The sequence below is a fragment of the Poecilia mexicana genome, unplaced genomic scaffold (assembly GCF_051168715.1).
Source record: "Poecilia mexicana isolate PSO_F unplaced genomic scaffold, ASM5116871v1 scaffold_11, whole genome shotgun sequence".
In the NCBI taxonomy this organism is placed as follows: domain Eukaryota; kingdom Metazoa; phylum Chordata; class Actinopteri; order Cyprinodontiformes; family Poeciliidae; genus Poecilia; species Poecilia mexicana.
Genome location: NW_028263380.1, coordinates 13,013,689 through 13,041,393, shown reverse-complemented (window position 1 = coordinate 13,041,393; position 27,705 = coordinate 13,013,689). Strand labels below are relative to the sequence as shown.

The window sequence follows — 27,705 nt, the reverse complement described above, 5'->3', positions numbered from 1 at the left end:
CTAAATGCAAGATTATTATTCTTTATTGTTTCAGATAATGACTCTGCAATAAAACATAAATATGCTGTATTTTGTATCAACATGTGAAAAGACAAATTTTGATATTTAGGAGGATTTTACACAAATTAAGATTTTTGTCCAGCATCCCAAACATCACATGATATTGTTCATTTCCTGAATAGTTTTAAATCTGTTTGCTTTTCTTCTTACAATGCAACAATAGTATTCATTCTTCGTAATGTAATGAAGACTTCATTCATTACATGAATGTAGACATTTAAAGACTTGGACTACTAAACTGTATAATCCCAGTTTTCTAAAGTTTTTATTTTTTCCTGGTTCTTCTCTGGAGTTTTTGTTTTTGGTGATGGAACGTGACGTTGACACAGCAGGACTTATGAAAACTGTCCTCAGCCCACACGTCCATCACCCATCCCCTCCTGTTAGTATTCACTACAAAAACATGCACGCAGAGAGATTTTCCCACTGGGTAATCGATATATGTCTTAAAAAATCTGAAATGAATATTTCTTGCAGTCAGATCAGAGCTGGTTTAAGAAAGACATTTATTGAGGAGGTGAACGCTAATCTGGGATTGTTCCAAGTGCACACAGAACAAAAGACAGATGCTGTTAAAGCATTGCACAAGTAAAAGAATATAATTTACACATCTCGCCATAAATAAAGCCAACACACAAATGAGACAGACATGGATTATTTCACTCCAAATGCACGACTTGATGGTGTACGTCCGTTGAAGCTACCAGGGGGGTTTCTACAAGTGATGGGATGCAGCTATGGACAACATTTTGGAGAAAAAAAAAAAGGAAATCAGCAATAACACAAGCATAAGGAAAGGAGAGGAGAATGTTTTCCCTCTCCTGGAAAAAAAAACCTGGAGATTTTATTTTTCTAGTTTTGGTCAAATCATAATTTCTTGGGTTTTTCTACTTTCATACCAGTTTATCTTTTTAAACAACGTTTTTGTTTTTTAAATCATAGTGTGAAGAGCGTAAAAGAAGTTTCTCCAAGTGTAAGACTGAAGCTTCCTCATAGATGTTTTAGCAGCTTTTGATCTGTTTCTGACTTTGCTCTTCTCAACACAAACACACAGATTCAGGAAAAGACACGCAACCGTCCTATTAGCAATCCCTCCATTTTGCGCCGCGTTGCACATTGCTTGTCCATCCAGACGTTTCTCTGCGCTTTTACATCTTTCTGCCCATTCATGCCTGAAGCAAAGACGGAAAGACCTTAAAGATCACAAGACACGATGAGAGAGAAATGTCTTTTGAAGACAAAGCTGAAGCTGGCCCAGGATGTAATCTAAGAAACAAGTTAATAACAAACTGAGCTTTCCTTTTTCAAGTCTGGCGAAGCTGAATAAAGAAGAAATAAAGATAAAGGACATTTAAAAGATTTTTTTAAAAAAGAGAGAAAGGCTGGTGTGACTTTAATCTGCTTTTTGTTGAAGTAGTTCTACATACAGTGAAAAATTCAAACCCCTTGAACCTCGTCACTGTTTTTTTTCTACATTATAACCGCAAACCTAAATTCTGTTGGGATTTTGACAGATCAATGCATAATTGTGCGGTGGAAGAAAACTTACATATGGCTTTCAAAATTTAAAAACTGAAATAGTGTACATACATTTCTGTTTCACCCCTCCTTACTCTGACACCCGTTAATAAAATAAAACATGACTAATTAACCGCAGGAGTCGTCTGATGAAATGGAGTCCACCTGAAAGTAATTTAATTTCAGTATAAATCTAAGCCGTTCTGTGAAAACATCAGATGTTTGTTGGTAAACAAACAGCATCATTGAGACGGAGGAACACGGCAGACAGGTCAGGGAGGAGGATGTGGAGAAGTTAAAAAATGAGTTACGTTATAAAATGATATTCTCTGAACGTCTTACGGAGCGTCGCTCAATCCTCTGTCCACAAAAAAAAAAAAAAAAAAAAAAATGAAAAGGATTTCCTACTATTTCAGCAGTATCATACTGTAGAGATGCTTTTCTTCAGCAGAAGCAGGGAAACTGGAGGAAGCTGGACAGATTTGAGACTGTGATTGAGGTTCCCCTTCGAGAACAACCATTTTAATACAAAGTCCGAGCTACGAAGGAATTGCTTTAATCAAAACTAATTAATGTGCTACAATGGTCTAGTCAAAGTCCAATACTAAAGTCAATTGAGAATCTGAGCCAAGACTGACTCCAGAAATCCAGATACTCCTTGTCCTTCTACTTCACAATTATGCGCCAGTTTGTGTTGGACTTTCACATAAAAATGTAAAAATATATTGACATGAAAAAATGATTAAAAAAAAAAAAAAAAGTTTTGTGAATACTTGCTTGGCACTGAATAAAACACAGAACATTTCCAGACGAATACTGCGGCAGAGAGGGAGCGTTAGCAGCAGTTTTGCCATGCGATCAAAATGTTTGTATTGAGAGCACAATAGCATTAAAGGAAAGAAAAAGAAGTGAAATGTGAGGATTTTTTTTTTACACAGTTGGTCTTAAAACACATATATAAAATATAACTTTAATGTACAACTGCAACAAAAAATAACATCTTGAACATAAACTGTAACAGCGTACAGAGAATTAAGACAATGACACTTGTTTCAGAGTTGCCTCTGTCTCATTAAGGCATTTCAGTCTGCAGTCTTTCACTGTGAGGATGGAGAATTGTTGCTTTAATTTGTAAATGAATTGCTGCATTTAGGCTGACATTAGAGCTAAAGCAACCAGGTGATTCACTAATATGGTCATGTCACTTAGAAGCGTTTCGTCTTTCACAAGCATGCAGACATGTTGAATAATTTTAAAACAGGAGATGACCTTAAAACTCCTGTTGTCTTGATTTTTTGTTGTTGTTGATTTGGAAACTGTGTGAGAAGCCCGAGAAGTGTCCTCTATAATTCAAAGAAAAGGGTAAAACCTTGCCTTTTTGTATGGCGGACAGGTTAAAATCATCGGGTCATCTGTGATATATTATCAGGTTGCATCGCTTAGCGGGGGAGTGTCCTTCTCAGAGGGACTGATGTCTGATAATCTGCCTATCAAATTTCCACTTCGCCCAGCTCTGCTTGCAGTGTCCGGTTTCTCTGGATTATAGATTTAGAGCAAGCAGAGACTGAAGGATAAAAGGAGCGGATTGAACTTCTTCATCTGTCATCGTCTCTGATATGAGCTTGGTCCAGCCGATGCCAGGATGTTTCTGGATGTGTTGTCTTTGGAGCGGAGATACCTGAGGTGTGAGACTATAAGGCAAAATCAAGAGGCTTCAAATCATTTTTTGTTTGTTTGTTTTTTTTGGTGACATTAATCTTGAGCTACAGAGAAAGTTGAACAGTTTGTTCTAATGAAGAGGTGAATTAACAGTGTTTGCATAGACCCCCCCCACTGTAAAGCAAGGTTTTAGCTTAGTGGCCGTCCCAGACAGTTTGTTTGTTAACGGGACACAGTGACGTTCTTCGCTGCAGAGCAAAAAAAGCAAAGATCACAGTGGGGGGGGGCGGCGGGGTTCAGAATCATAAAAGTCTTCTTTTAAATGTGTCTGCGGCGATGGTGGTGATGCTGCATGTCCTCCATCGTGATTCTGCCCCAGACGCCGATCACAAAAGCTTCGATCTCGCACTCGTTTTCTCCCCGAGCGATGCGGAAGTAGCCGTTCTCGCCCCAGTTCTTCCCCCAGGAGTTGGCAGCAATCTGAGAATGAAATCCATCATTCAGCAACTCCATAAACAATTTGAATAAATTATTTCTTTTTTTTTTTTTTTTTTTACTTTAAGGGAGGGACACTTTCAGCTCAGAAACATGAAAAGCAACGTCTTTGTGTTTTGGAAAAAAAAAAAAAAAAGCAACATACCCAGTATTTTCTTGGTGTCCCATTATAGTCTCTGTCTTCTCCCCACCTGTGCACAAAGCAAAGCAAACGGTTTTAAGGTATTTTACCAGGATTTTAAGGTAGTGCATATGTAGACACCAAATGCTTTTATTTATTTATTTTTTATACAAATGTGAAAACTGTGGTACACATGTGTACTCAAGATCCTTTTACTCTGATGCCCTTAAATAAAACCCAGGAGAATCAATTGCTTTCAGAAGTCATCTGAGTGGTCACTAAGGAAGACCCCAGGCTGTTTGAGGTTCAGTAGGTGTGGATTCATTTATTTGTTGAATTTTCTGTGGAACATAACTCAAAATTTTTTGAAGAAAATAAGACTATTCCAGATTCTTTTGTACAATATATCTAAAGCTGAAACACCTTTGTGAAAGGCTACTTGGACTCTATTGGCTTTTGTTTGCAAAGCAGCCAATTCAGGAGCGCCATTCATTTTCCTTTATTTCATTGTTTCTGCTCTGCGACCCCAAGAGCAGAAATAAGTCTGCAGATGTTAGTTTCTGCTCTAGTGCCGAAATTATTTCCACTGTGCCAACATTCGTTCTGGTAAAACCCCAAAACACTGAAATTAAAGAAGCTGTAACAGTCCAACAGCAAAAATTAACATCTAAAAATAATCCATTTTGCATCATTACACTATATCAAAGTAGAACTGTAAAAAAGTTGGAGTTGTGCATTCTATGACATTTAACTGCATGTTTCCAAACATATCTGTTGCAAACATTTCTATACAACATGACAGTCAGGGTAAAGTACATGTTAACTGTATGAACTATTTTTATCTCGTCAACAACATCTTGAAAACCAGCTATTTATAGCTTTGTCGCTCTCTTTTCACACCCAGATGCTTTTCCGATCCAAACAACATGGAATTCCCCGTTTTGATGGGCATTTCCGCCCTTCAGACATGGAAACGGGGGATAGGCTATGAGGAAATGAACACCACCTCGGTCCACCAACATAGGATAAAACATCTCAAAACATACAGGCACGGCATGTGAACCTTATCTTTACTCCTTGCGCCTGCCAACAGATTTGCTCTCCGGAAACCCTGGCATCATGGTCTCCAGCCCGGCTGCCAGCCCCTTCGGTCTCTGCTTAGAATCATCAAAACATTCTCCCAAAGCCAATTCCCATCCTGTTTTTGCACTCCGGGCCTTTCATTTCCCAAAGGACTCCCGGTGTCCAATCCCTTGTTATCTTTTTATAAAGCAAAGGAATGTGGGGAAACAGAGCGGAAGGTCGGACTCTCTGCCAACTAATATGCTTTCCCCAACCCCGGCCGGCCGGTCGGCAGTGCCAGCTGTCCATCACCGTCTGGGCTTAGTGTTTTCCTAAGTGTGGTCAAACGTCGGCGTGACTAAAAACAGACGCCGCTGTATCAACAACATGCGGCAAGAGGAGTGTGAAACAGAGCAGGGAATCGAGGTCGGTGTTTGAGAACGAGGAACAAACACACCTGTACTTATATGTGTGTGTCTGGGAGAGATCCCATGTGCATGCCTTCCAGCGTATTTACTGGTAGAGACAGATCCAGACAGAATCAGACCAATACTTATCTCTTATCAGACCCGCAATAAGCTCCCTCACTCACCTACGGACAATGATAGACATACCACTGCGCCCGTGCGTACACTCCCCTCATGCCTCCCTTCGTACCCCTTCTCAGGCCGATTGATCCCCCTTCCTCTGTCCCGTGAGGTGAGGATCAGCGTCCCAGACAATGCTCTTTCCACCACGTTGGACCTCAATGCTCTTTTTGCAAACTTTCCCAGGCCCTGGGCTTAAATGACACACAGCCACAGGATTTGGCCTGTGTAAGCACACAAATGCCTGCAGCAGGTTTGGGCTGCAAAACACCGCAAAACACCACAGCCAGCCCTCAACTACCTCATCTCCATACGAACCTGCCAAAGATACATCCACTCAACGAGAGCAGCGCTGAGGAACAACGATGTTAACGTCAGCATTTACCACCAAAAACGGAATTGGGTAAAGAGAAAGTTTGCATCCAGTTTGGTTGGTCCATGTTGTAAACCTACTGCACGTCCATTTTAAATCTGTGAAAAAGCAATTTGTTCACATGTAGATAAACAATAGTATCAATGCTTATTTTGTTGGTCTTTGAGTTTTTTGAAGAATTTTAGAAGGCATCAGGCCAGGACTCAAACCTGCGACGGCCAAGTCGAGGCCTCTGTATACGGGTCGCACCGCCGCGCCCGCATGAAGGATTTTTAACCTCGACATGATACGCCATGGCCTGCACAACCACGTGGAAAACTGCAGACTTGACAGTTGTCCAGCAGACAGTGATTCCCTACCCTATCTCTACAAGTGTCTAGCTCACAGTTGTGTTAGAAAAAGGTACACAAGTCAGAGGTACGACGAGAGCTTTGAGAGGATTGTGAAGCAAAGTCCGTTCAAAAGTTTTGAGGAGATTGGACTGAATAAGAGCCACCTCACAAAGACGAGTTAAGCAACAACTGAAACACTAAGTAACCAGATTTTGGATTTTTTTTTTTTAAATCAACAGGAATAAGCAATTAAAATATATTACTCTGTGTTTTATTAATCCATATTTTACTTATGAGAAGTATTTTCTAAATTCAACTTTATTGTGTATCGTTTTTAGGCGATTTTCTAATCAACGATCCAATGATCACATTTTCTAACGTCTGTTTGGATGAGCTGACAAGATTGTGATCCCCAAAACCAACTGAGCAACCTCTTCTAAAAGTAAATCCACCATCACAGCTGTCCGCAGATCAACAGGTGGTGCGTCTTTGAATGCATCGTCTTTTAAATCTAACCTTGCCTACATCAAAGACACGATCTCTTATCCTCGTGAATCTGGCTGTCCCACAAAACCTCACAGGGGGGGATCTAAAGATAAATGAATGCAACGTTTTCAAGAGGAGAATCATTTTGAAGCTCCTGTTATCGTCTCAAAGAGATGACGATGAAAGCAGCAGATAAGTTTCCCATGATTGATCAAACAGGTAGAAAAAAAAAGAAAAAATGAAAAGATGCTTCAATCATCAGGCTTAATCAGCCTGTCTGGAGTTTTTCGTAGTTGTCCCTGTGGGATCAGGTCACACAGTGATAAACAACTATTTCCAAACATATTCTTCAACCCCTGTGGTAGACACTCTGACAGAACTGTTGTTCATTTTTCTTACTTTTACGTCACATTTGGGAGATTTTATCTGTCTAACGACAGACGTGTGTCAAAACCTGCCCGATGAACTCCAGGGAAGATTCTTGTCAAATATTTGTGAGTAGAAGGCTTGTTGATGATATTTCAAAGGTCGAAACCTCTGGCCTCTTATTGTCCTACGTATAAGACGTGCAGCAGCATGAAACAAGCACCTGTCAGTGGGGCGGAGGGAGATTGTCTAAATGATAATGGGTTTATTTTAGTCTGGATTCGAGGAGGTGAAAAAGACGGGAAGCAGGACTGTCTGAGCACAGAGAGCCAGCAGAGGAGAGGAGGCCCGAAAGCAGAAAGGGCGACGGAGGAATAACGAGAGACACGGGGTGGCGGTGGGCAGTTCCAGGTGTGTCAGTCGGCTACCTGCCTGCATATTTGCGGTCACCGTAGTTACAGGATGGGGGGAAGGGTGAACGCTGTCTGGAGCAAACCGAGGAGTGGAGCCAAAGGTGTGTCTCTAAGAGCAGGAGTCTGGGTGGGAAGCTTACTCACGAGAACATTTTTGGCTTTGGGCAAACACACGTGCAAGGGGAGAATTTGAACTCAACGCAAATCAGACAGCTGCTCCATAAAGGAGTAATCCACCTTCTCATAAGCACCTTTATGTATGAAAGAAGGGAAAACAGACTCACAATTTAATGAACAATGTAATATTTATCTCCAGACTTTGAGCAGTTTTTGTGTCATTTTTCTACTCATAAATCACACTCAACATTTGAAAAGTCACATCTAAAATTCTGTGTGCTCATGTTCAACCTAAAGAATCTCATAGCCACCAGCAAACCAAAAAACGACCAGTTGTCAACTGGAACTGTATCGCAGGAACTCACCCAAGGATCCTGACCGAGTGTGTGCCGTGTTTGCGGTACTGCGGCGGTTTGGCAAAGCTGACATCAGTGTGTTTGTAGATCCCACTCTTGTAGACAAAGAAGTCCTCATGGACCTCCATAATAGCTGCAAGAACAAACAAACAGGAATAATTAGAGGGCAGATTAAAACACATACTTCCCTGGATCTGTAATAGTGAGGGGATAAAATCTTATCCAAATATGGATTAATTTAAGAGCAACTGGGCCCCAAAGACAAACATATTCATACACCAGGGAAGGATAATCTGTATTTGTGTGTGTGTTCTTGTGTGTGTCTCTTGTAAAACTACTTTTTCTTATTTTGTCACCACACCAGCTCTTTTTCTGTCACGATTTTAAAGAAAAGTCCAATGCAAACTAGGGCATCGCTATGAACTGGAAGGAAGCATTTTTTATTTTTTCAATAAAAAAAAAATCTGAAAAGCATGCTGTGAATTTATATTCACCCCTCTTATTCACTCAGCTTTCAAACTTAAAGCTGAGTTAGGTTATAAAATAATATCGTAGGTTTTCAGCATCTCAGAGCTCTCTTTAATCCACCGCCTGAAAGTAAAAACATTATGCCAGAACTGCAAAGCCTGGAAGACATCCAACTAAACTGAAAGGTTTGGGCAAGGAAAGCATTAATATGAGAAGAAGTCGAGAGGCCTTCAGTAGTGTTTTCATGTGCAAAGATGATGGAGACATGCGGACTTGCAGTTAAAAGTCATGTTTTACTGTTTCTCCCACCTAGCAAGTTTCCACTGTTTGATTAAATAAAATGTGTAACGTAACAGAATACGTAAGAGTTCAAGAGGTTTGATTTGTGCACAAGGCACAGTGAGAGTGCCTTACTCCTGCAATGACTCATAAACAAAGTTGATAAATGTAACACCAAAGCTCATGCACACATGCCCTGTTAGCTTTGTGACAAGGAGCAACTTTAATGTCAAAAGGGAAACTTGATATGAGGCCAAGAAGTCCTCCTGCCTGTTCTTCTGAACAATAACAATGTGCTCAAAGCTAGCAGAGGTTTAGAAAAGACACACACACACGCACGCGCGCACGCAAGCACACGCACGCAAGCACACGCACTTTGCAGACACACAGACATGTGACTTTTCTATTTTAAAGTACTTGACAGGCCCAGATGAGCATCAGACAGAGACAGGAAAATCAGGTCAACCACTTTGGTATAAAAGTAAATTATTTGACTCGGTTACTGGGGTCAGAGTTGAAAACCTGGACAAAAGTCACAAGGGTCAGAGGGTCAAACATGGCATTACAGGGTAAGATTGTCTAGATAAAGATTTAGGATGCCAAATTATATTTATGACCATAATGAGTGAAATAATTCAGGTTTATGTTAGGCTAAATGTCTTACCTTGCACAGGACCATTATCCATGATCTCCTTCATAATCTCCTTTTCCTAAAAGACGAGATAAAACAAAACAATTTACAGCCGAGGGAGAACGAGACAGGCCGATCTGGGTCTGAGAAACAGAGAGGATGAAATCAAATCCCCCTGGAATAAAAACTCAGATAAGAAATTGAGTTATCAGCGCCTGCTGCTCTTAATGCTTTCCATATTGACTCCAGAGGCAGTCAGAGGGCAGAAACAAGGGACTATAATGATTTGGAAAATCATTATATGTCATTCAGCAGACTGATGCTGGCAGATAAAACCCAAACCTGGCTGCAGGTCAGTGGAGATGAAACATTGCATCTTTTATAGTCAGAATCAAGAAAGCACGCTACCGTTTTACTGTAATTATTTCGAGTAACTCCACTGCTTTAATGACATGCTCTTATGTCCACTCATTGATATTCTGATTTGCTAAACTCCTAGAGGCTGTAAAGGAAATGGCACTCAGAACATAAAAAAAGAAAACACATCAATTTAATTTCCGGTAAATTTTATACATACATTTCTAAAGTGGAGTCTGTAAGCCGGCGTAATACTATCAGTGATTTGTTTGTCCAAATATTTCAAATTAAGGCATGCTAAATTGTAACAATTAGTATAAAAAATGTCATAAAGCTCGTGCAGATAAATTAAATACAGCATTCTGCATGTTTATCATCTGCATAATAAAGACAAAATAGCAATATATCTGGAATAATAGTAGTAGTAGTTTGTTCCTATAACTGTGAATATTAAACAAATATTATATCCATATTAGTAAGGGGGTACTTACAACAAGTTAAAGATGCAAACCCCCGTTTGTTTACAGATAATCCAAAGAAAACTTCTCTCTCTCTCTCTCTCTCTAAAATCAGGGCTACCAATAAACATAGGGAACACTGTAGATCTGTTACTCAGCATAATACTGCAAGACACTCACTAGTAAATCAATAAATCAAAACTAAACAATAAATCAAGTGGGTTGTGTCTACTGCATGATGAAGTTTGTCAAATCCGTGCATAGTTTACATGGAAAATTAAATGTGGAGAATCTAATGATTTTCATCTCATTTTACGTGAGGCGCTGTGCGCGTGAGAAGGCATGTTTGTCGGTGTTTATGCATGCACACATGCTTCCTGTGAGTTGCTGTTGATCTGTTTATGAGAGTTTTTTTTTGTGGTTGTGCAATTCTTACGTTGGATGAGAGCCTGTAGGGCGGTGTGGACTGGTAGATGTCGTTGTGGTAGTTCTGTGTGTTGGGGCAACGCTGTGTGGCTTGCCTCTTGCCCCGCCCCACTGAGCGACTCTGCATCATGCAACGCCCCACTTCTGCTGGGGTTTGTTGCGGAGGTTGGTATGGGTAACAGTCATCTGTCACAACTCTTTAATAAAATCAAAAAAAGAAGATAATTTCAGCCTTTTGTACACGTAAGAGTGCGTTTGTTTTCTGCGCGGCACGCGAGGTTCTCACCCGCGACGCCGGAGGTACCACCAGGCCCCGTCTACCCGGCCTCCTGCGCAGCCTCCTTGGTTGCGTGTGTCACAGGAGATAAGATTTTGGGGCGACAGCTGAGGAGTCATGTGACCCATGGACTGAATGGAGATTCGGTCGGATGCCACAGCTGGTGAAAGGACGCAAAGACTAAACATCGTGCCTGTTCACGCTTGTGCTTCTTTGCTCACAATAACATTGAATATATTCGTCTTCCGTTCAGAGGGAGTTCTCCTCAAAACCCACCTGCAGTTGAAAAAGCCCATGAGGCGGCACAGTTGCCCTGATCCAGCGGTTCGTGAATTTTCCCGGGCCACTTCTCCAGTGAGTTGAAGTAGAGCGGTAGACGATCGTTCAGAGGGTCCATGTTCATCTGTAAGAGCAGAATGAAACAGTATTTAACTCACGGGGTTTGTTTGTTTGTTTGGTTGGTTGGTTGGTTGGTTTTGCAATTTAAAGGTTCAAAGGCTGCACTGGCATCAACAGTTATGTAAAATGTTAATATATACCCTGAAAATGAATACATCCGATTAACATTCAGGCTTATGTAACTCCTGGATATGAAGAAGAATGTGCAAAGAAGTCCAGTGAGGTCAGAACAGTTAAATATTTAACAATTGTCCTCTCCATGTAAAAGGAGCAATTAAAATACTTTTGCCTGACAAGTTTGGGTCCCAACAAGATTACATAAGTTTGCTAAGCAACTCCACAGTGGAAGAGGCTTCTGCACAGGCAATTAGGACCATTTAGACCTGGGTCACACAAGAACCTTTGATCCCCGTTGAACCGTACGGTTACATCAGTGTAAATCCGAATGCACTTTTCAGGCATGCATTCATTCGCAGATAACTCTCAGACAGCAGACTCGAGGCTGGACACTCGCCCAGTCCGCCGGCGAGGTGTGATAACGGAGCAGACGCTTCTGTCTAACGAACTTCCCTCTGTCTCATGAGGACTTTGGCTACCTGTGCCACATTCCACTGATTAATGACGGCGTTATTCAGAGCAAAGAGACAGCTGCTTGATATATAACTAAGGAATGTGCTGCTGTTTTGAGATTTACAGGGTCAAAGTCCAAAATGCAGCCGTCCTGACAAAAGAGACAAATTGTGCAAGAATATGTTGGCAGGTATGTTTTTGTTTGGGGTTCTCAGCTACAGTAAGTCATGTAATCACAGCATCCCAGACCGTACAATTTCGGGGGAGGTGCGAACGGGCTGTGATGCTGGTAGGGACACAGGTAAGGACATGCCGATGGCAGAAGAAGGAGTCTGTTTGGGTGGGGATGGAAAGCGTGAAGTAAACGGGGGCTTGCTCTTTATCCTGCCTCCCTCATCTTAGTTGTTGCTCAATGTTTTGTTTCCGTCTTATGTAATCTGTCTGGGCAGAATGTAAACAAAGATGCAGCCAATGAGAGGAGGGCCTCTATCGCATACCAACAAAACCCCCTCATTAAGTGAAAAATGTTTTGATCGGGGCTCACTGGCGAGGAAGCATGTGGGAGCCTGTAAAGAAGTAAAAGACACAACCGAGTGGCGCATTCCCACCTGCTGCTTGAGCATGCAGCCTCCGGCAATCACGGAAAGTGTTGTCCTCTTTAAATGTACCCAACATGTTTTAGATGCTTTTTAGTATCAAGTTCTGTTTCTATTTTTATTTTTTCATCTATTTCAATGTAGATGGAAATATTAACCCTCTTAAGACCATAATATTAACTGGTCCGCCTGGCATTTTTTGATTTTATGGCTGTAAAATTTTTTAAAAATGTGCAATGAGTCTGAATTTTTGCTCTTTTTTCCAAAACACCCTCAGCTTTCAGTATTTGATGGTCATTTAACATTTTTGTCTATTAAAAATTGTGAAAAAACAGTTTAAAGAGAAAAAAAAACAAAAATCGGAATTGAAATTTTCAGGTTTATTACTGAATAAAAACTTTCAGATGACAGGGGCAAAGAATTTGAGATGTACAATTTCAATTTTCAACATATACCATAAATGCAGAGAAAACTGTGAAGTCTGGCCTCCAATTTACAAGATTTTATGCCTGTTTTCTTTATTATTATTTCAGGCGTTTTTATTTTTTGTGGAAGGCTCTGAAGCAGTTCCTCTCCAGCTGCACACAGAGTCCCACTCTGCACACCTCATATTGCCATGGGGTGCTTCTTTTGCACACAGTGCACTGTCGTCGCCCCATGCTGGCTCTCTGGGCCTTTTCCTGCTTTTGGCTCGTGGCAACAGGGAAGTGGTCTTCAGAGGGGTGATGTTCAGACATGCTGTGAAGTGAAACGCCGAGAAGAGATGCAGCTACCTCCTCCTGAAATTGCTGTCGTGTTTTCGGCTTTTGGTGCCTACTGGCACACAGCTCCTTGTGAAGGATGAAGCTGTTGGTGACAGCAATGTCCAGAAAGTGCTGGAAAACGGTTACTGGCCACCTCTTGGTTCGTCGTTTGGTGGAGTGTGTTCCCAGCATTTGGTCGGAAGTGTCAACCCCTCCCATAAATTTATTATACTCCCCCACAGCTGTTGGTCTGGGGACAGGCAGCTTCTGGCGTTTCCCATCCTCTGTCTTCTGCCAGCGGAGCACTGTCTCCCCTTTGTAAACTGGATGGACATTTGTACAGATGGAAACTTCTCTTGTATCCATCCACTTTACAAAGAGAAGGTCGTGCTCCCTGATCCATCGAATGGAACCCCTCGGTGACCCTCGGTTCAGGGCATTTTCTGTGGTCGTAGGAACACCGACCCTCCCTTGCCGGTAAGTGCCACAAGCCCCAAATCCCTGCTGACCCAGGTAGCGGAAGAGGAGGGGGCTTGTGTAGAAGTTGTCACAGTAAATAATATAACCCAACCCAAGGTAATCTTTATTTACTAGTGACGTCACCACATCATAGGAGAGCCTGTTCCCTGACGATACTGTTGACTTCCCCTGGTAAAGAGAGAAGTCAACAGTGTAGCCATTCACATCAGCCAGCACGAAGAACTTCAACCCCCACTTAGTAGGCTTGGCTTTCATGTACTGTTTCAGACCAATCCTGGCTTTTGTGGCCACCATTCTTTCATCAACTGACAGATGCTGCTTTGGATGGTAAAAAGCCATGCACCGGTTCCTCATGATCTCAAGGAGAGGTCGTACCCGGTGGAGACGGTCATGTTCTCCTGTCCCCTTCCTCTGATCATTCAGTGCATCCTCTGCTGGATCGCTGATATGAAGATTTGAAGAAATAACCCTAAATCTGTTCCTGGACATGACAGTGGAGGGGAAGGGCACGTAGAAAATTGTATTTTTCCTCCAAAAATCTGAAACTTTTGGGAGCTCCAGCAAAGCCATGTACAGTAACAAACCCAAGTATTTCTTCATCTCCTCTATAGTGATCTCACTCCAGGCAAAATTTCTTCCACTACGATGATTTCTCACTGCATACTTGTTTGAATTGTTGCACAGAAGTTTCAAAACTTTTTCATCAAAAAAGTGGGAGAACATTTCACCTGGAGTTGAGACTTGGGAATTTAGAGGTGGCTGAACTCCAGGAGCTCTTTTGGGCTTGAACTTCAGTGGGGGGGGGGAGTGATGTCAGGGTCAAGCGTGGTTTTCCATGCAGCTACTGAGGAACGACATGGTGACCTGCTGCGGACAACATCTCCTCTTCCTTGGTCACTGCGAATGTGGCTGCGACCCTGCCTGTGACCAGGGGTAAGTTCATCCTCTGGTTCAGAGAATGGCCTAAAGTAAAAGAAATATACAGTAAAATCACAAAAAAACTACTCATTACAAATGTAAATTTATAGCAGGATTATGAAAAAGATAAAAATAAAATTTGAAAGGAAATAATTTCCTATTTTCAGCATAATAAATAATTATTGCACAAATTATGCAGGAATGAAGATGAAGCTAAGCGTTTAGCTAGCGTTGTGCAGCATACATATGAAAAAACGGCGTGTTTTACATACCCTGGTTCTGTCCCAGTAATATATTCCTCGTTATGTTCCTTTCTGCGACTCTTGATTATTCTTTCTGATTTTCGTTTATACATATCTTTCAAATTGTCTTCTGCCGTCTCCTTTTCCGTCGTCTCCTTTCTCTCTCGCACCGCTGCTCCGAGGATGCAATGCTTAGCTTCGCATTGAAATTACGTAACGGAAAAATCTTATGGAAAGCTTATTGCAACATGCAGATGTGATACACCGTTGGAAAGCCCTTTTTATGCACTTTCAGATACTTTTGAACATTTTTTAATTCGGCCAGCCATTCACGAGTTATGATACAAAGTAGCTTGGGTGACAAATGTGACGCAACCATGAATCTTTCTTCTGATTGGTCAAGCTCATATCAAACTTTCCCGGGTAGCTACCGTAATGTATCATATATGCCTTGAAAGCGCAATGTCTCAGCTTTTCTGTACTTTTGGAATTTTTCTGATACGTTGCACCGTTCAGGAATTACGGTTAAGAGAATTACACAAGCCGAATCCTGTCGGCGCCGACAGGTTGGTACTAGGAGGGTTAATGTGTTCTGTGAAGGTCTTGAATTATTAGATTAAAACAAAATTTGTTACGTGGTTGTTGGCAGTATCATACTATGGGATGTGTGCTGATGGGGAAATGAATAGAACAACATGCAGGACAGAAAATAAACCTGTTAGGAGACGCAGAAGTACAAACAGCAGAAGAAGTTGATATTGTCAAAGTTCAACTTCCAGCAGGAAAACAACCCAAGTCAGACAATCAGAGCTACAAAGTTATATATATATATAGATATATATCAAGTTATATCTATGAGTCTGAATGGCCAAGAAGGAGTGCAGAACATGAAAATTAATGTTCAAGAATACTTTTCTTCCATCCTGACAGAGCTTGAAGTATTGTAATTGCAAAAATCTTAACCTTTAAGTGTGCAAACAATGTTCATGTTTCTCATAAAAAAATGTTTCCTTTTCTTTTCAGAAAAGAAAATATGTGCTCATTTTTGTCTTGTTCCACTGCATCCATTCGTTGCCTATACTGCTCATCTCTGTGGGGCCAAAACGGGGCTGATGCTTATCTCCAGTGGTCAATAGGCAAGAAAAGGGGTACACCAAATGTTCTTTGGACTGTGGGAAGCCAGAGGACCCGATTGAGCCCATGCATGCACTGGGATAACATGCAAGAATTTGAACCAGGCAACAGCCTCATACAATCCTGACAAAATATATTGACATCTGTGTTTGTAATATTACAAAATGTGACAAAGTCGAGGCAGCTTAGCCTTCTTCGCAGGCATGAGGATTGGATCTACCTGAATCTCGTTCATGTTCATAATAGTGCTGGAAGGTTTCTTTGTGCCCAGTCTGAATCGGATGCCTTCATCCAAAGTCAAGCCATATAACTGGCTGTAGTTTGCAGCTTTCCATCTGAAAACAGAAAGAATAAGAAAAAAAATTCTCGCAACAAGTGGATCACTCTCTATCTTCAAAAAGCCTCCACACTAAAACGGAAATTAAATGCATTAACTTCATGATTGCGTGTTTGTTTTATACCCGTAGTTTCCTCGGTTGACGGCATTGATGACGTCAGGCTCAATAAGGCAAGCGTTCTGCTCACACTCCCAGCGTCCCGAGGATCCGCATGTGCTGCAAGACACCAAGACAGAAAGCATGGGGGGCTGGGGTCATCGAACGCTAACAGCAGCTGCACAAAATCGCTAGTCGCATTTATAAAATCAACAATGAATAAAATCAACTCCAATAAAAACACCCAGTCAGAGATGAGTGTGCAGATTCCCAGAGGGATTCCTAGAAGGAGATTAGACTAAAGAGGAAGAAACTTGAAAAATACGGAAAGATTTAGGGAAACGTTCAGATGAAGAAAACCAGTCAGGTTTTACAAGACAGTGAGATAAGACAGCAGGATATGAATAATGACACACACAGACTTTTATTGCTGTGATGCTTTGAAGTAATTTCCTTCCTAATGACTCACTCTGGAGGAGTGTGTCTGCATGTGTTTGTGTTGTCTGACAATTGAGGGAGTGCAGCTCTGAATTACCAACATATTTTGTATTATTTTATTAAAACTAAAACAATTTTTTACGCAACCCGAATTCAAAAATATGTCGTTTTCTTCACCATTTTAACGTCAGGACACAAAAAATGCTCCAGCACTGTCCATGAAAAAAATTGTGCGTGACAAAAACTGAATCAGACAGCTGACTCACGCGGATGAGTCAGTGAAAAATACATGGATTTAGTTTGTCTTTTCTTCTTTTACGCATCAGGGTAAATGACTAAAACTTCCTGAAAATCTCTTAATTTTAACAATAAGCTGTTTTACACATGTTTTTATGTTGCTGTTGACCAAAGAGCTTTAAAAGTTCAACACAGCTGAACTTAACGGCAACGCAACAATGAACGGCTAAGAACTGTCTCATCATCTTGCAGAAAGGCCTCTTTGATCCCACTTGATTTCCTAAAATCATTCGGGGGAATTAAATGAGCAAATTTCCTGGTTATTGTTCAAACCAAAAGCCCAATCTGTGAGAAGCAATTATGATCTTTGGGTTCTGAATGGATTTTAATGTCTGATGGGAACGGTTTTAATAACATGAGGATGCAGAATCAGTCGGGATGCATGCAAACTCCGTAAAGACTTTGTTTATAGAGGTTCCAACTTAGCTCCAATTTCAACTCACTTCACTGCTTATTCATGTCGATGCATATTCAAGACATAAAAATATTCTCATTGTAAACACTCAATTGCTGTCTAGTGCTCAGAGTTATGCCAGATGATGTGAAATTTAGCTCTTCTGCATACTAACTTGGAAAATTATAAATTATATATTCCAATTACATCCTTTGCTTCATTTAAAATGTTTTTGCATAAATAAAAATAACTTTTTTCATACGCTCATATCAAATTTGGTTTATTTTGAATACATACCAGAGATAATTTATTAGAGCTCAGAAATATCATAAATGTAGCATTATACAAAATGTTTTTACTTTAGGAGTTGCTCAAGAAATGAAGTCATCAGGAAACGATGTTGATGACTGTATGGGATGGTTCACCATTTACAAAGAAAGTACCTACCTGGGGCAATTACTGAGCATGCACAGTGATGGACAGGCTCAATTACCCTTTAACTCACACAGAAACCCGCAGAATGAGTAACTCGTCTGATTGCAGCATTTCCTGCCAAAGTGCCTAAGACACATCCAGTATGTGCAAAGGCAATGCTCGAGTTCACGACTTCACATTATGTTTAAAATAGGAGATTTGACACCAGCAAAGCACTGGCTAGTTTCTCAGTGGGAACATGAAAATATTTCAACTGGAAGAAAGTGGTGATGGCCTTTTCGTTTTCATACAAGAATACAGGCATCATGGATCTCAGAACCAGGAAAGGCAGCACATCTGCACAGTAATGACTGGGCACAGCGGGGATGTGTTTGATGACGGAGTAATGAACATTAAGGGAGATTTTGAAATAAAATGAGAGTGCAGTGACAAGAACGGGAAGTCATATTTAACGTCCACACTACCTATTAAAAAACAGAACATGCACATACATACTCAGACATGCTGCACAGTGTCTCGAAACCTTGTGCGTTTAAGATTTGGAGTTAATGCCATTGGCTGACATCTAGACGGACGCACAGGAAGCCAAATCAAGGTGAGATTCTTCAGACTGTCCAGGAAGTGTGATGTTTCATAAAGATTATGCACAGACATGGTGCTTCCACAGAGAAAAGATCTCAGAAAGATATCAGACAGGCAAGAAAAGATGCATATTAGGATGTTTTTTTCCTTTTCATAAGCTCTTCTGCAACACATTCTTTCCAGTCGGAGTAGATTCAGGCATCAACTGTAATGTGGAGAGGCGTAAATCACCCTGCAGGGCTTTCTTGAAGTGTCAGTTCTATATTAGTTTGACAATCAGGCTTCCCCTGGTTCTATTACAACCAGCAGCTACATGAAGGAGAAACTGAGTCAAGTTTTAAATGGCTTGACTGCTGCTGCTAACGAGACGACTTAGAGGGAGCCAGCTGAGAGCTGGCTGTCAGCTCTAAGAGGAAACTGTGATCTCCACCCTGCAGGGTTAAGAGAACACACATTGGCAAATTAATAAGCGGAGTAGGAAAAGGGAGTGTCAGTTTCCCCTCTGTGTCATTGTTGTGTGGTGTAGCATTTTAAAGAAACCATGCGTATGGCCTCATGGAGCACGTGTGGGAGCTTATGCGTCCATAAGAATTTTCTGCTAGATGGGGAAACAGGTTTAGCATCAGGAACAGAAAGGCACTGAGCTTTCTGTTGACCTGCTTGGACTTACTTTGGGGTCATAATCCATCTGGCTCTGTTAGTCTTTTTTTATAGCATTGATCATGTGGATTCTGATGTTCAAAACACACTCAAGAACACGTGAGCAAAAAAAGTGACAAAAGCTTAAAACTCAGCACTGCAGGCGGATCATAAAAACACAATTTCAAATTTGCAAAACACACTTATGAAGATAAAGGACCTGTAGATACTTCACAAGGATAGAGGAATTTGTTCCCCATTCCTGCATCAGAAGAAAAAGTACATCGTTCTTTTCCTGCAGTTCTGGTTCAGGGGATCCCGCAGCGTCTGGTTGACACACTAACCGGGCCGAACCTTTTAGTCGTGTGCTGCCTGACAGCTTTTGTGTGAATGGCAAATGGGCATGGTTACTGCAAAGATGTACACTGCACTGGGAGGTTTCCCAGTGGAAGGATTTTTCAGAGTTTTGCTCTTGAAGTACTAATTGAACTACATTTCTCTCTAATCTCCTGATTAGAGAGAAACCAGTTTTAAAAGCCATTGTCAAATGGCTTGACAATGGCTTGACAGAGAAATCAGCTGGTTTCTCTCTAATCTCCTGATTAGAGAGAAATGTGTTGTTCTTCTTGCCAGTTAAATAGTTCTACAGTTTTCTGTGTTCTTGTACTGAACATGCAGGACTAAAAACATATACTTTTTGTCTGAAGATGTTGGGTGTCGACCCAATGGGTGTCTAAGCTGCCAAGGCAGGCCATGCAAAAAAAAAGAAAAAAAAAAAAAAAGTTGTTTTACAAAAATATTTTTTCTATTCATGTAATTGTTCTTATGAGTTCTTTTTTTTTTTTACACCCTGTTGTTCTTTAAAAGGTCATCCTGTTAAACCTTTTGAAAAAGTTGCTGCTTTTGGTTTTGTTTCACTGTTTGCTGCTGCAGAGTTTACATAAAAGTCCTGCAGTTTTCCCTGAGCTGAGGGGTCAGACTGGTTTGCTTTAAAAAATTGCTATGACCAAAAATAAAGTAATGTTCCCAGTAAACATTTTTCAGAGGTCTCTCTTACAATCAAATAAAATCCTAAACTGAACACACCACTGATTTCCAGAATTGGTCATAATGATCAGTCAGTATGAATGTAGCCCACGCTTTGACAGGCAAGAAATTTAACTTTCATTTCTTCCTGCTTTTACTCTACAAATGTGCTGCATGTCTCTCCTCGACTGCAGAAAAACACAAAAAAATAACCACATGGACTCTGTAGTCGCTCGGCGCTTGCTAACACTTAAAGTCTTTCCAAATCGTGCTTTCAGAAACGCTGAATAGAGGGAGGGAGATGTAAACACGTCCTTCAAGATCAGCAAACAGGAAAAATAAATCAACACTACCAAGAAGATTCACATTGGAATTTACACGAGGAGTCAAAACAAGCACCAAGCTGCTTTGTCTCACTGGATCCAGGTTCAGCTTCGTCCTTTGAAGTTAATAGCATTTTTATCTACGCCAAAGTAGAAGCTAAACAGGAAAACTACTTCAATTACAATCAAATTGGCCGTGTAACTCAGGGCAACATGAAACAGCTGTCTGTAAACACAATATTGCTAATAGGAGATAAGGGGAGATTTTATGGGTCTTGTTTTGTCTTAGTTTGAGTTGTGTTGCTGCTACAGACACAGACTACTGAACTGTTATTTTATTTAAATTAGTCCATAAGTTAAGTTATGTATAGGGGATAATTATTGAACACATGATCAAAATGATTTGGAAAGAAGTATAAAAAAAGCAACAAAAAAAAAAGAGAAAGAGGTGAAATCTGTCAGTGTTTAGAAAATGCTACTGCTGCATCTGCTCATCAAAATCAGCTGGTTTACTAAAAATTGATGCCCAATAAAAGTTTCTTATTACTAAAGTATTGCACAAAGTGATATGAAAGGTAAAAGTAGAGAGAACTTAGTTAGTAATTGCAATGTTAACAGCGAAGCTGAACTCCTGAAGTAATAAGACGCTGGAGCAGTTGAAGATCGAACACTGAGAGGATATAGAGTGGTGGGATGAGGCCTAAACTGAACTCTTTAGATTTCACTGCAAGCGCCACATTTGGAGACATCAAGGTTCAGCACATCATGTCAAAAGTGAAGGTTGCAGGTGGACACATCACTGATCGGTCTATTTAACAAGAAAGGATGAATGGAAACCCCTTTCGCTTTTTCGTTGGTAAAAAAAAAAGAAGCTATTTTGAAGTCATTTGTAGTTATAACATAACAAATCAAGATTTGTGATTGTAACAAAGTGTGGTAAAACTTCAAGGGGTATGAAAGCTTTTGCAGGACACAAATGTGAGATAAAAGCATTTGTTAAGCAGTTGATATTTGGTTGTTTCGACCACAACTTAAACTGTTTACCTTTTATATTATTATAATCTTGAACGCATGTAGAGAGAACACAGAGAAAAATCCACCAAATAGGTGAAGGAAAAACATTAAACTTTGAAGCCATATGTGTGGCTGATACAAAAAAAGAGTGGAAAAGTAGGGCTTACATACCATAAATTGCAGTTTTCTTTGTATGTTTGCCCTGTATAAAACTTGTTTCCATTTCTTTCACAGACATCTGAAAAGAGACAGAGACGGGGTTTAATATACACAGGTTTGATGTGGTAAAACAAAACTGATCCTCTAACTAATCTGAAAGAAATACCAGCACAGTAGCGACGCAAGATGGACACACACATATCAGGGTGTATATGCAGCAAACACACACATAAAGCTTATGTGAGGTCTAAGTAGCTCTGAGCTCCAGTAATCCAGTGTAGGAATGTGGAGTTAGCTCCTTTCCTCCATTCCCATGGCTTCCCGGGCTCTCGTGGTTTACCTATTTTATACTCTGCTTCTCCACCGGAGCGGAGGGAAGGAAAACACTTCTTGTCACATAAATCCGTCAGCAAGGGAAACCATTTCTGACTAAGGTACCATGAATCAACTTCAGCTTCTTTTTAAATCACTTTGACCCTCCTCCTCTTGAAGTTCGGACCCGGCTACTGAGGAAACTCCACTGACTCAGCGACAGACTCTGTGACTGTTTATCTGCCCCCTGATTTACAGTTGTTCAGGGTGTCAGCGCCATGTGGAATTTAAAAAATGACTTGGCACGAAGTTTACTACAGGTCCCCTGAGCTGATTGTGATTTATGGCCAGGACCTTCGACACCAATCCTCCAAACTCACAGCTGTCTGACTTGGTCTGTCATAACTCACTTGCTGCAGCAAAGTTACAGATTAAATCTCTCCCACTTCTCACTTTTGGAAGGAATGCGTTTATTCCTAATAGGATGTTTGGCAAAGTATGATGCGGCTTCACACCTCACAAAGACCTGCTGACTAGAGAACACACACCTGCTTACGCCCCTCTTCCCCTCGTCGCCTGTCTCCCCTGCCCTCCACATAGCCCACATTCTTTCTCCTGATCTCCTCCGGTTCAGTCGTACGCCCCTCCTCCTCATTCCTATTTAATAAGAAGCCCACTGTTTCCTGCCCTGATCTCTGCCACTGAAGGCCTTTGCTCTCGAAGGCACCTTCTCCACCTCTGCACGGAGAGCGCGGTGCTGAGGCCGCTGCGGTCCAACCGCAGCCACGTGTTCGTTGTTATGGTTGGAGGAGAGGAGAATCAGTTAATGTTTGCTTGCTGAAGTGTTTGCACTGAATTCTGCCAAGGAGGGCAGAATGCTAATCATATTTCCCTGTTAGTTATATTATACCAGCTGTTTGATGTTTGCAATTTACTTTATAAATATTCAACCAACCGGTGTTATTTTGAAATTATTTGTGGTTATATCATTTCATAATGCTGAAACTGGGGCCAGTGAATTGTGAAAAATGCTCTACACTAAGGTTGTGTAACTTAGGACAAAATACCATCTGAATATTTCGTCATTTAATTTATTTTATTTCATTACTCTGACCTAGATTTTTTTTTTTTTTTTGTGAAACAATTGAGAAGTTATTTTTATTTTTTAGCTCATTAAAAACCGTTTTAACTTCATACTTTCATCTGGTCACACAGAAATACCTGAAATATCATAAAACAATAATCCAGATGGTGAGACTTTTAATTTGTAAAATTACTCTCTAAAATAGCAGGAAGCTGTGAACTTTCACACGCTTGGATTTGATCAACAGGAACAGCAACATTTAGAGGAGAGAAGCAATAATGTTTGCTGCCAGTTTTTTAGGGAAACATTGGACCAACAGATTTAAATGTCCTGACAGAAATAACTGTGTAGACCTGATGAATGGAATATAACGCACTTGAATATGAATGATTAAATAGACAAATAAACGAACAAATCAATAAATAGTGTACTGATGTATATCTGCTGTACTCTGAATCAACTCCTAGTCTGGCATGGAAATATTTCTGTATACTGATAATTACCTGATATTGGTAGCAATATGAACCATCTGCACACATTTACTTTGACCCAACAACGTAAACGTGCTTTACTTGTGAAATACTTTTCAGGTTTAGTGGGACTGCTACTTTAAGTTCATTCTGTCTTTATTTTAGAGCAAAGGAAGTTAACTAATATGAGTAACAAAAAAGAGAGGAAAAAACATCACTCTCATAAACAAGATCTGATGTTTGGTAAATTCATCAAACAGCCCAACCCAATCACATAAAATCTCAGTAAAATACATTCAAGTTTGTTGTCATAAGATGAGAAATGTGAAAATGTTTAGCTGGAATGAATATTTTTTGCAGAGGATTTTACGGTGACCAATAACGTTAAAGGAGTTGTGTTCATTTCCAGGGTTTCATTCTCTGATCTGAAACAAAGCTGGCTCATAGTTGTCGCAGCTGCAGCTGAAACTTTGTAGAGGCGGTGAAACAATGTGTCGCTGTGGTTCATTTGCAGGTGTCAGCAGAGTGCCGTATGCCGCTGTGACTGAGCCTCAACAGCTCTGATCACAAACACATATCACCCTAATGTACCAATGAAAGGTGGCGGGACGCCCAGACAGCGGTTCCAGAAGTCCGGGCAGCAGTCGGAGACGGTTCGGTTGCAGAACAGATCGCAGTAGCAGATGGTGTCCAGGTAGGGCACGGTGCACAGGTCGTCTCTGCCGGGGCAGCAGCCTCCTCGCCTGTGGCAGTAGGAGCCGTACGGGTCCCTGATGCCGCCGGCATGCAGAGGACTGGCCAGCTCCCTTCTGGTTCTTCTGTTTTGGATTCTGTCTGCAGAACCTTCCTGCGCAGCCAGGAGCAGCACCAGCGCAGTCAAAACAATAGGACCCATCACCAATCTGTGACCAACGAAGAAGAAGAAGTGGAACGGTTTGAGAAATGAACGTATAAAGTTGATTTTATTCCACACGAGCATGGTTTTATGTGTCATTAAAACCAATTCGTTTTGATTTTAAACTTCTAAAGTATGGAGGTTAGAGAGTAATGAATCATTCATTTAGGACAGTTGCCAATACCCCATGCTGCTCTATGATTCCCACCCAGACACATCCATTGAGCCGTAAGCTTGGCAGAACACACACACACACACACACACATACGCACACACATGCACACACACACACTACACAGAAGTCTGGGCAACATCAGGAGCTCATGGTCCAAACACAATCTAATGGGATTCTTATAGACTGACCTTTTTTTCATGACTTTCCTTTAAAACAGCCAAGACAAACTGCAGCCAAATTTGAAAATGCTTCAGCAAAGAAATGAAAACAACCACAAAATGATTCCTGGACTTTTGGGACAGTGAGTGCTTTAAAATAGCCTGGCAAGTAGCACGGTTATTAGAAGTAATATGTCAGAGCTTGGTGTTTGTTTGTATGTGACTGTGTCTTATTATAAAAATACTTCCTTCTATAGTAAAAATGACAAAGTCCAGTTTTTGTACTTGTTTACATGTTGCTCTATTTGGGCTTGACTGCAAACTCTGATCCATGCATTCCCTTGTTTCGGATGCGCCTTGGAGAGAGCGCCGGTTTCAGGTTTCTGACAGGGTGGGTCCGTGCAGACGTACCGGAAGAATTGCCCAGCTGCTTACATAAATAGCATCTTTGATTGTCAAATCAGGAATCCACTCACAATGAACATTACGCACATAATAGCAAGGCTGTACTCTGCCTGAATGCGTTTTTTTTTTTTTTTTAGGTGTCCAATACCCACGCACAAAAACATGAAAGCAAACGGCAAGCACAGGATGGGCAGGAGGTCCGCTCTTTAAGACAAGAGTTTAGTTGAAGCAGATTCAAAGCAGTGCAATAAAACACCCACCCAGGTGTTCACAGAGCTGCTCAGGCCTCTTCAGGTCAACGTTTTAAAGTAATTCATGGTAACTCTGATAAGGTACTGTAATGTGCAGCAACATATTCCAAAATATTTCTAATCTCCAAAGGGTTAAAAATTAATTTTGGAAGTTGCTAAGTATTAACTAATTAAATTGTTTAGTTTTCAATCAAGAAAAGAAGCTTGCAAATGTCACGTTGATCAAGATTAGATTGGTTACAAATCCAAGCATTTTAGGAAGTCAAAAGTCTCATTTGCCATGTTCTGCGACGACAAAGAGTAACGTAAACGCACAGAAATATTTTTCTGTGCTTTTTTTAGCTACTAAGTAGAAAATAGTTTAAGTATAGGTATTAGGAAACTGGAGAAAGTTTGAGTCGAGCACTGATAGCCTAGCAAATAAATAACACGCGCTAACACATTAACGTTGAGAACCCAATGTTCACCCACTGCCTGTATTCACTCACTAAGAGACAATCAATTATTTATTCATGGAGGAATATTTTTTAGCTGGTGTCAAAAATTGTCTGCTGTGTCAAGCAAAAACAATCAGAAGCTAGTTTATTTGAGTAGATAAAATAAGCAATTTCAGTAAAATCTTTCTAAACGTTAGTGATATTGAAATTTCTCTTGACTTAAAAGTTGGTTGGGATTTAAATAATTTGTTCCACTGTTAAGCTCACTTAAAAGCTGCCCGATTAAAATGCATGTAAGCAGTCAAAACCATTTTGTTGGTGACATTCTAACACTTTGTTTAACTAGCTTAGTAGACTAATGCTCGAGCTTAATTTTACTCCCGCTTATTTAACAAAAGCTGCCATATGGCCGACCAGGACAGCTGCTGTAGCCGAGCCACTGCAGCCACGGGGCAGATGGACCCTCAGCACCGACAGACATTCACACATACATGAGCGTGCACGTTTTACACGGCGGAAGCTGAGAAGCTCAGATTCACAGCTTGTCACTGCACAGAAGGATTAGAGTTCAGAGGTGACATGACAGACATCGATTTCATCTCAGCAGCAATTGTTCAAATGAAAACCAACTCCAGTGGTAGAAATGGACTCAAAGTCAAAGTTTTTTTTTTTTTTTTTTTAAAGAAATTTTTATCTTTAAATTCAATATTTTAAAACATCGGACATTAATTTTGCAGAATAATTCATGGTAAAGCATTACGCGTATCTTAAACCTCTACTAAAATTAATGCAACGCAGTATTTTGGTTGTAGCGGACGTTTTAAAATTCTCTCCCTGCTCATGTCACTGTTTCACTTTCTTTGGAGATATCATTGCACCACCCACCAGATAATTCTCTGTATGTCTGTAAGAGGTCTTCCTGAACTATTTCCCACTCACAGTCCTGTCTGTGAAACACCAACATGGGTAATTGATGGTCTTACAATCCCCCTTAAGTGTTGAATAAAAACAGGTGAGTGAATGGATTACAGCTCTCTGAGTGGCACAAGAGGACCAGACAAACACAAACTGGCTCATAAAAATTGCTCAATCTCCAACTCGCATTCATCTTTCCGTAATAAATCTTCTAGAATGCTGTGCCACTCAGTCAAACACCCAGAAAGTAAATAAATTCAAACAGCAACACCTTGGCTAGTATGCAGTCATAAATTACACGAAAAGAGAATAAAGTTCAGCAGATGTTGTGGAAGTATGTTGAAGTAAGCTGAGAACAATGTAAGTCTGAAAACTGTAAAGCTGCACCTGCCCGGAATCCGTCATAGGAAACAAACCTGCTGCACAGAAGCAAAATCAGCTGTTACCTGTTAGTGAAACAGAAATCTTGAGTTTATAATCCAGCAGACACCTGCAGAGTTCGGTTGCTGTGTTGCTCAGGAAGTCATTCACAGGTAGCGAGTCTGAAAGGTCAGTCCTCCTTTCTCTAAGGCTCACGCTCTAACAGGATCTGCTCTGTCAGACTCTGCCTTCTCTATATACATGCAGAAAGCACCGCTAACCACTCCCTCCACCCCCATTCACTCCGGGCCCTGTCCCCTGCTTCACTGCCTCCTGCAAACTCTCTCTTCCACTCATACAGCCTTTTTTTTTTCTAGTAGCTTCCTCAGTTTGATTATCTGTGAGCAGCCTTCCTCTCCTTATCACCCAGAAGCCTCCATGATGAAATATACTCTTGGTTTAGTCTCCTGTTACCCAAGAAGCTGTCCTTTTCACTTACAGCCGTGAATTTGCCCTACATTTACTATGTAGAGTTAAACTCTTATCTGAGGTGTTCGCAGTAGAGAGTAGCTGCAGACT

The 27,705-nt window shown here is 40.8% G+C and overlaps 1 protein-coding gene across 1 annotated transcript; it reads right to left on the bottom strand.

Annotated features, from left to right (window-relative positions):
• Positions 1 to 549: 549 nt before the first annotated feature.
• On the bottom strand, positions 550 to 27,705 carry tinagl1 (tubulointerstitial nephritis antigen-like 1). Its single transcript, XM_015002286.2, has 12 exons — positions 27,213 to 27,705; positions 24,122 to 24,432; positions 21,677 to 21,743; positions 16,385 to 16,477; positions 16,144 to 16,258; positions 11,118 to 11,244; positions 10,851 to 11,001; positions 10,575 to 10,761; positions 9,357 to 9,402; positions 7,955 to 8,078; positions 3,878 to 3,923; positions 550 to 3,717 (listed from the first exon to the last, which is right to left on the bottom strand). Exons 2-12 carry the CDS (start codon positions 24,423 to 24,425, stop codon positions 3,556 to 3,558), a joined length of 1,422 nt encoding a protein of 473 aa, XP_014857772.2. The 5' UTR covers positions 24,426 to 24,432; positions 27,213 to 27,705; the 3' UTR covers positions 550 to 3,555.

Coding starts and splice junctions, on each gene's coding strand:
- tinagl1 (XM_015002286.2), bottom strand. CDS start 24,425: ATGGGTCCTATTGTTTTGACTGCGCTGGTGCTGCTCCTGGCTGCGCAG. Junction 8,079..9,356: donor GGATAATGGTCCTGTGCAAG/GTAAGACATTTA, acceptor TTGTTCTTGCAG/CTATTATGGAGGTCCATGAG. Junction 3,718..3,877: donor GGACACCAAGAAAATACTGG/GTATGTTGCTTT, acceptor TTTCATTCTCAG/ATTGCTGCCAACTCCTGGGG.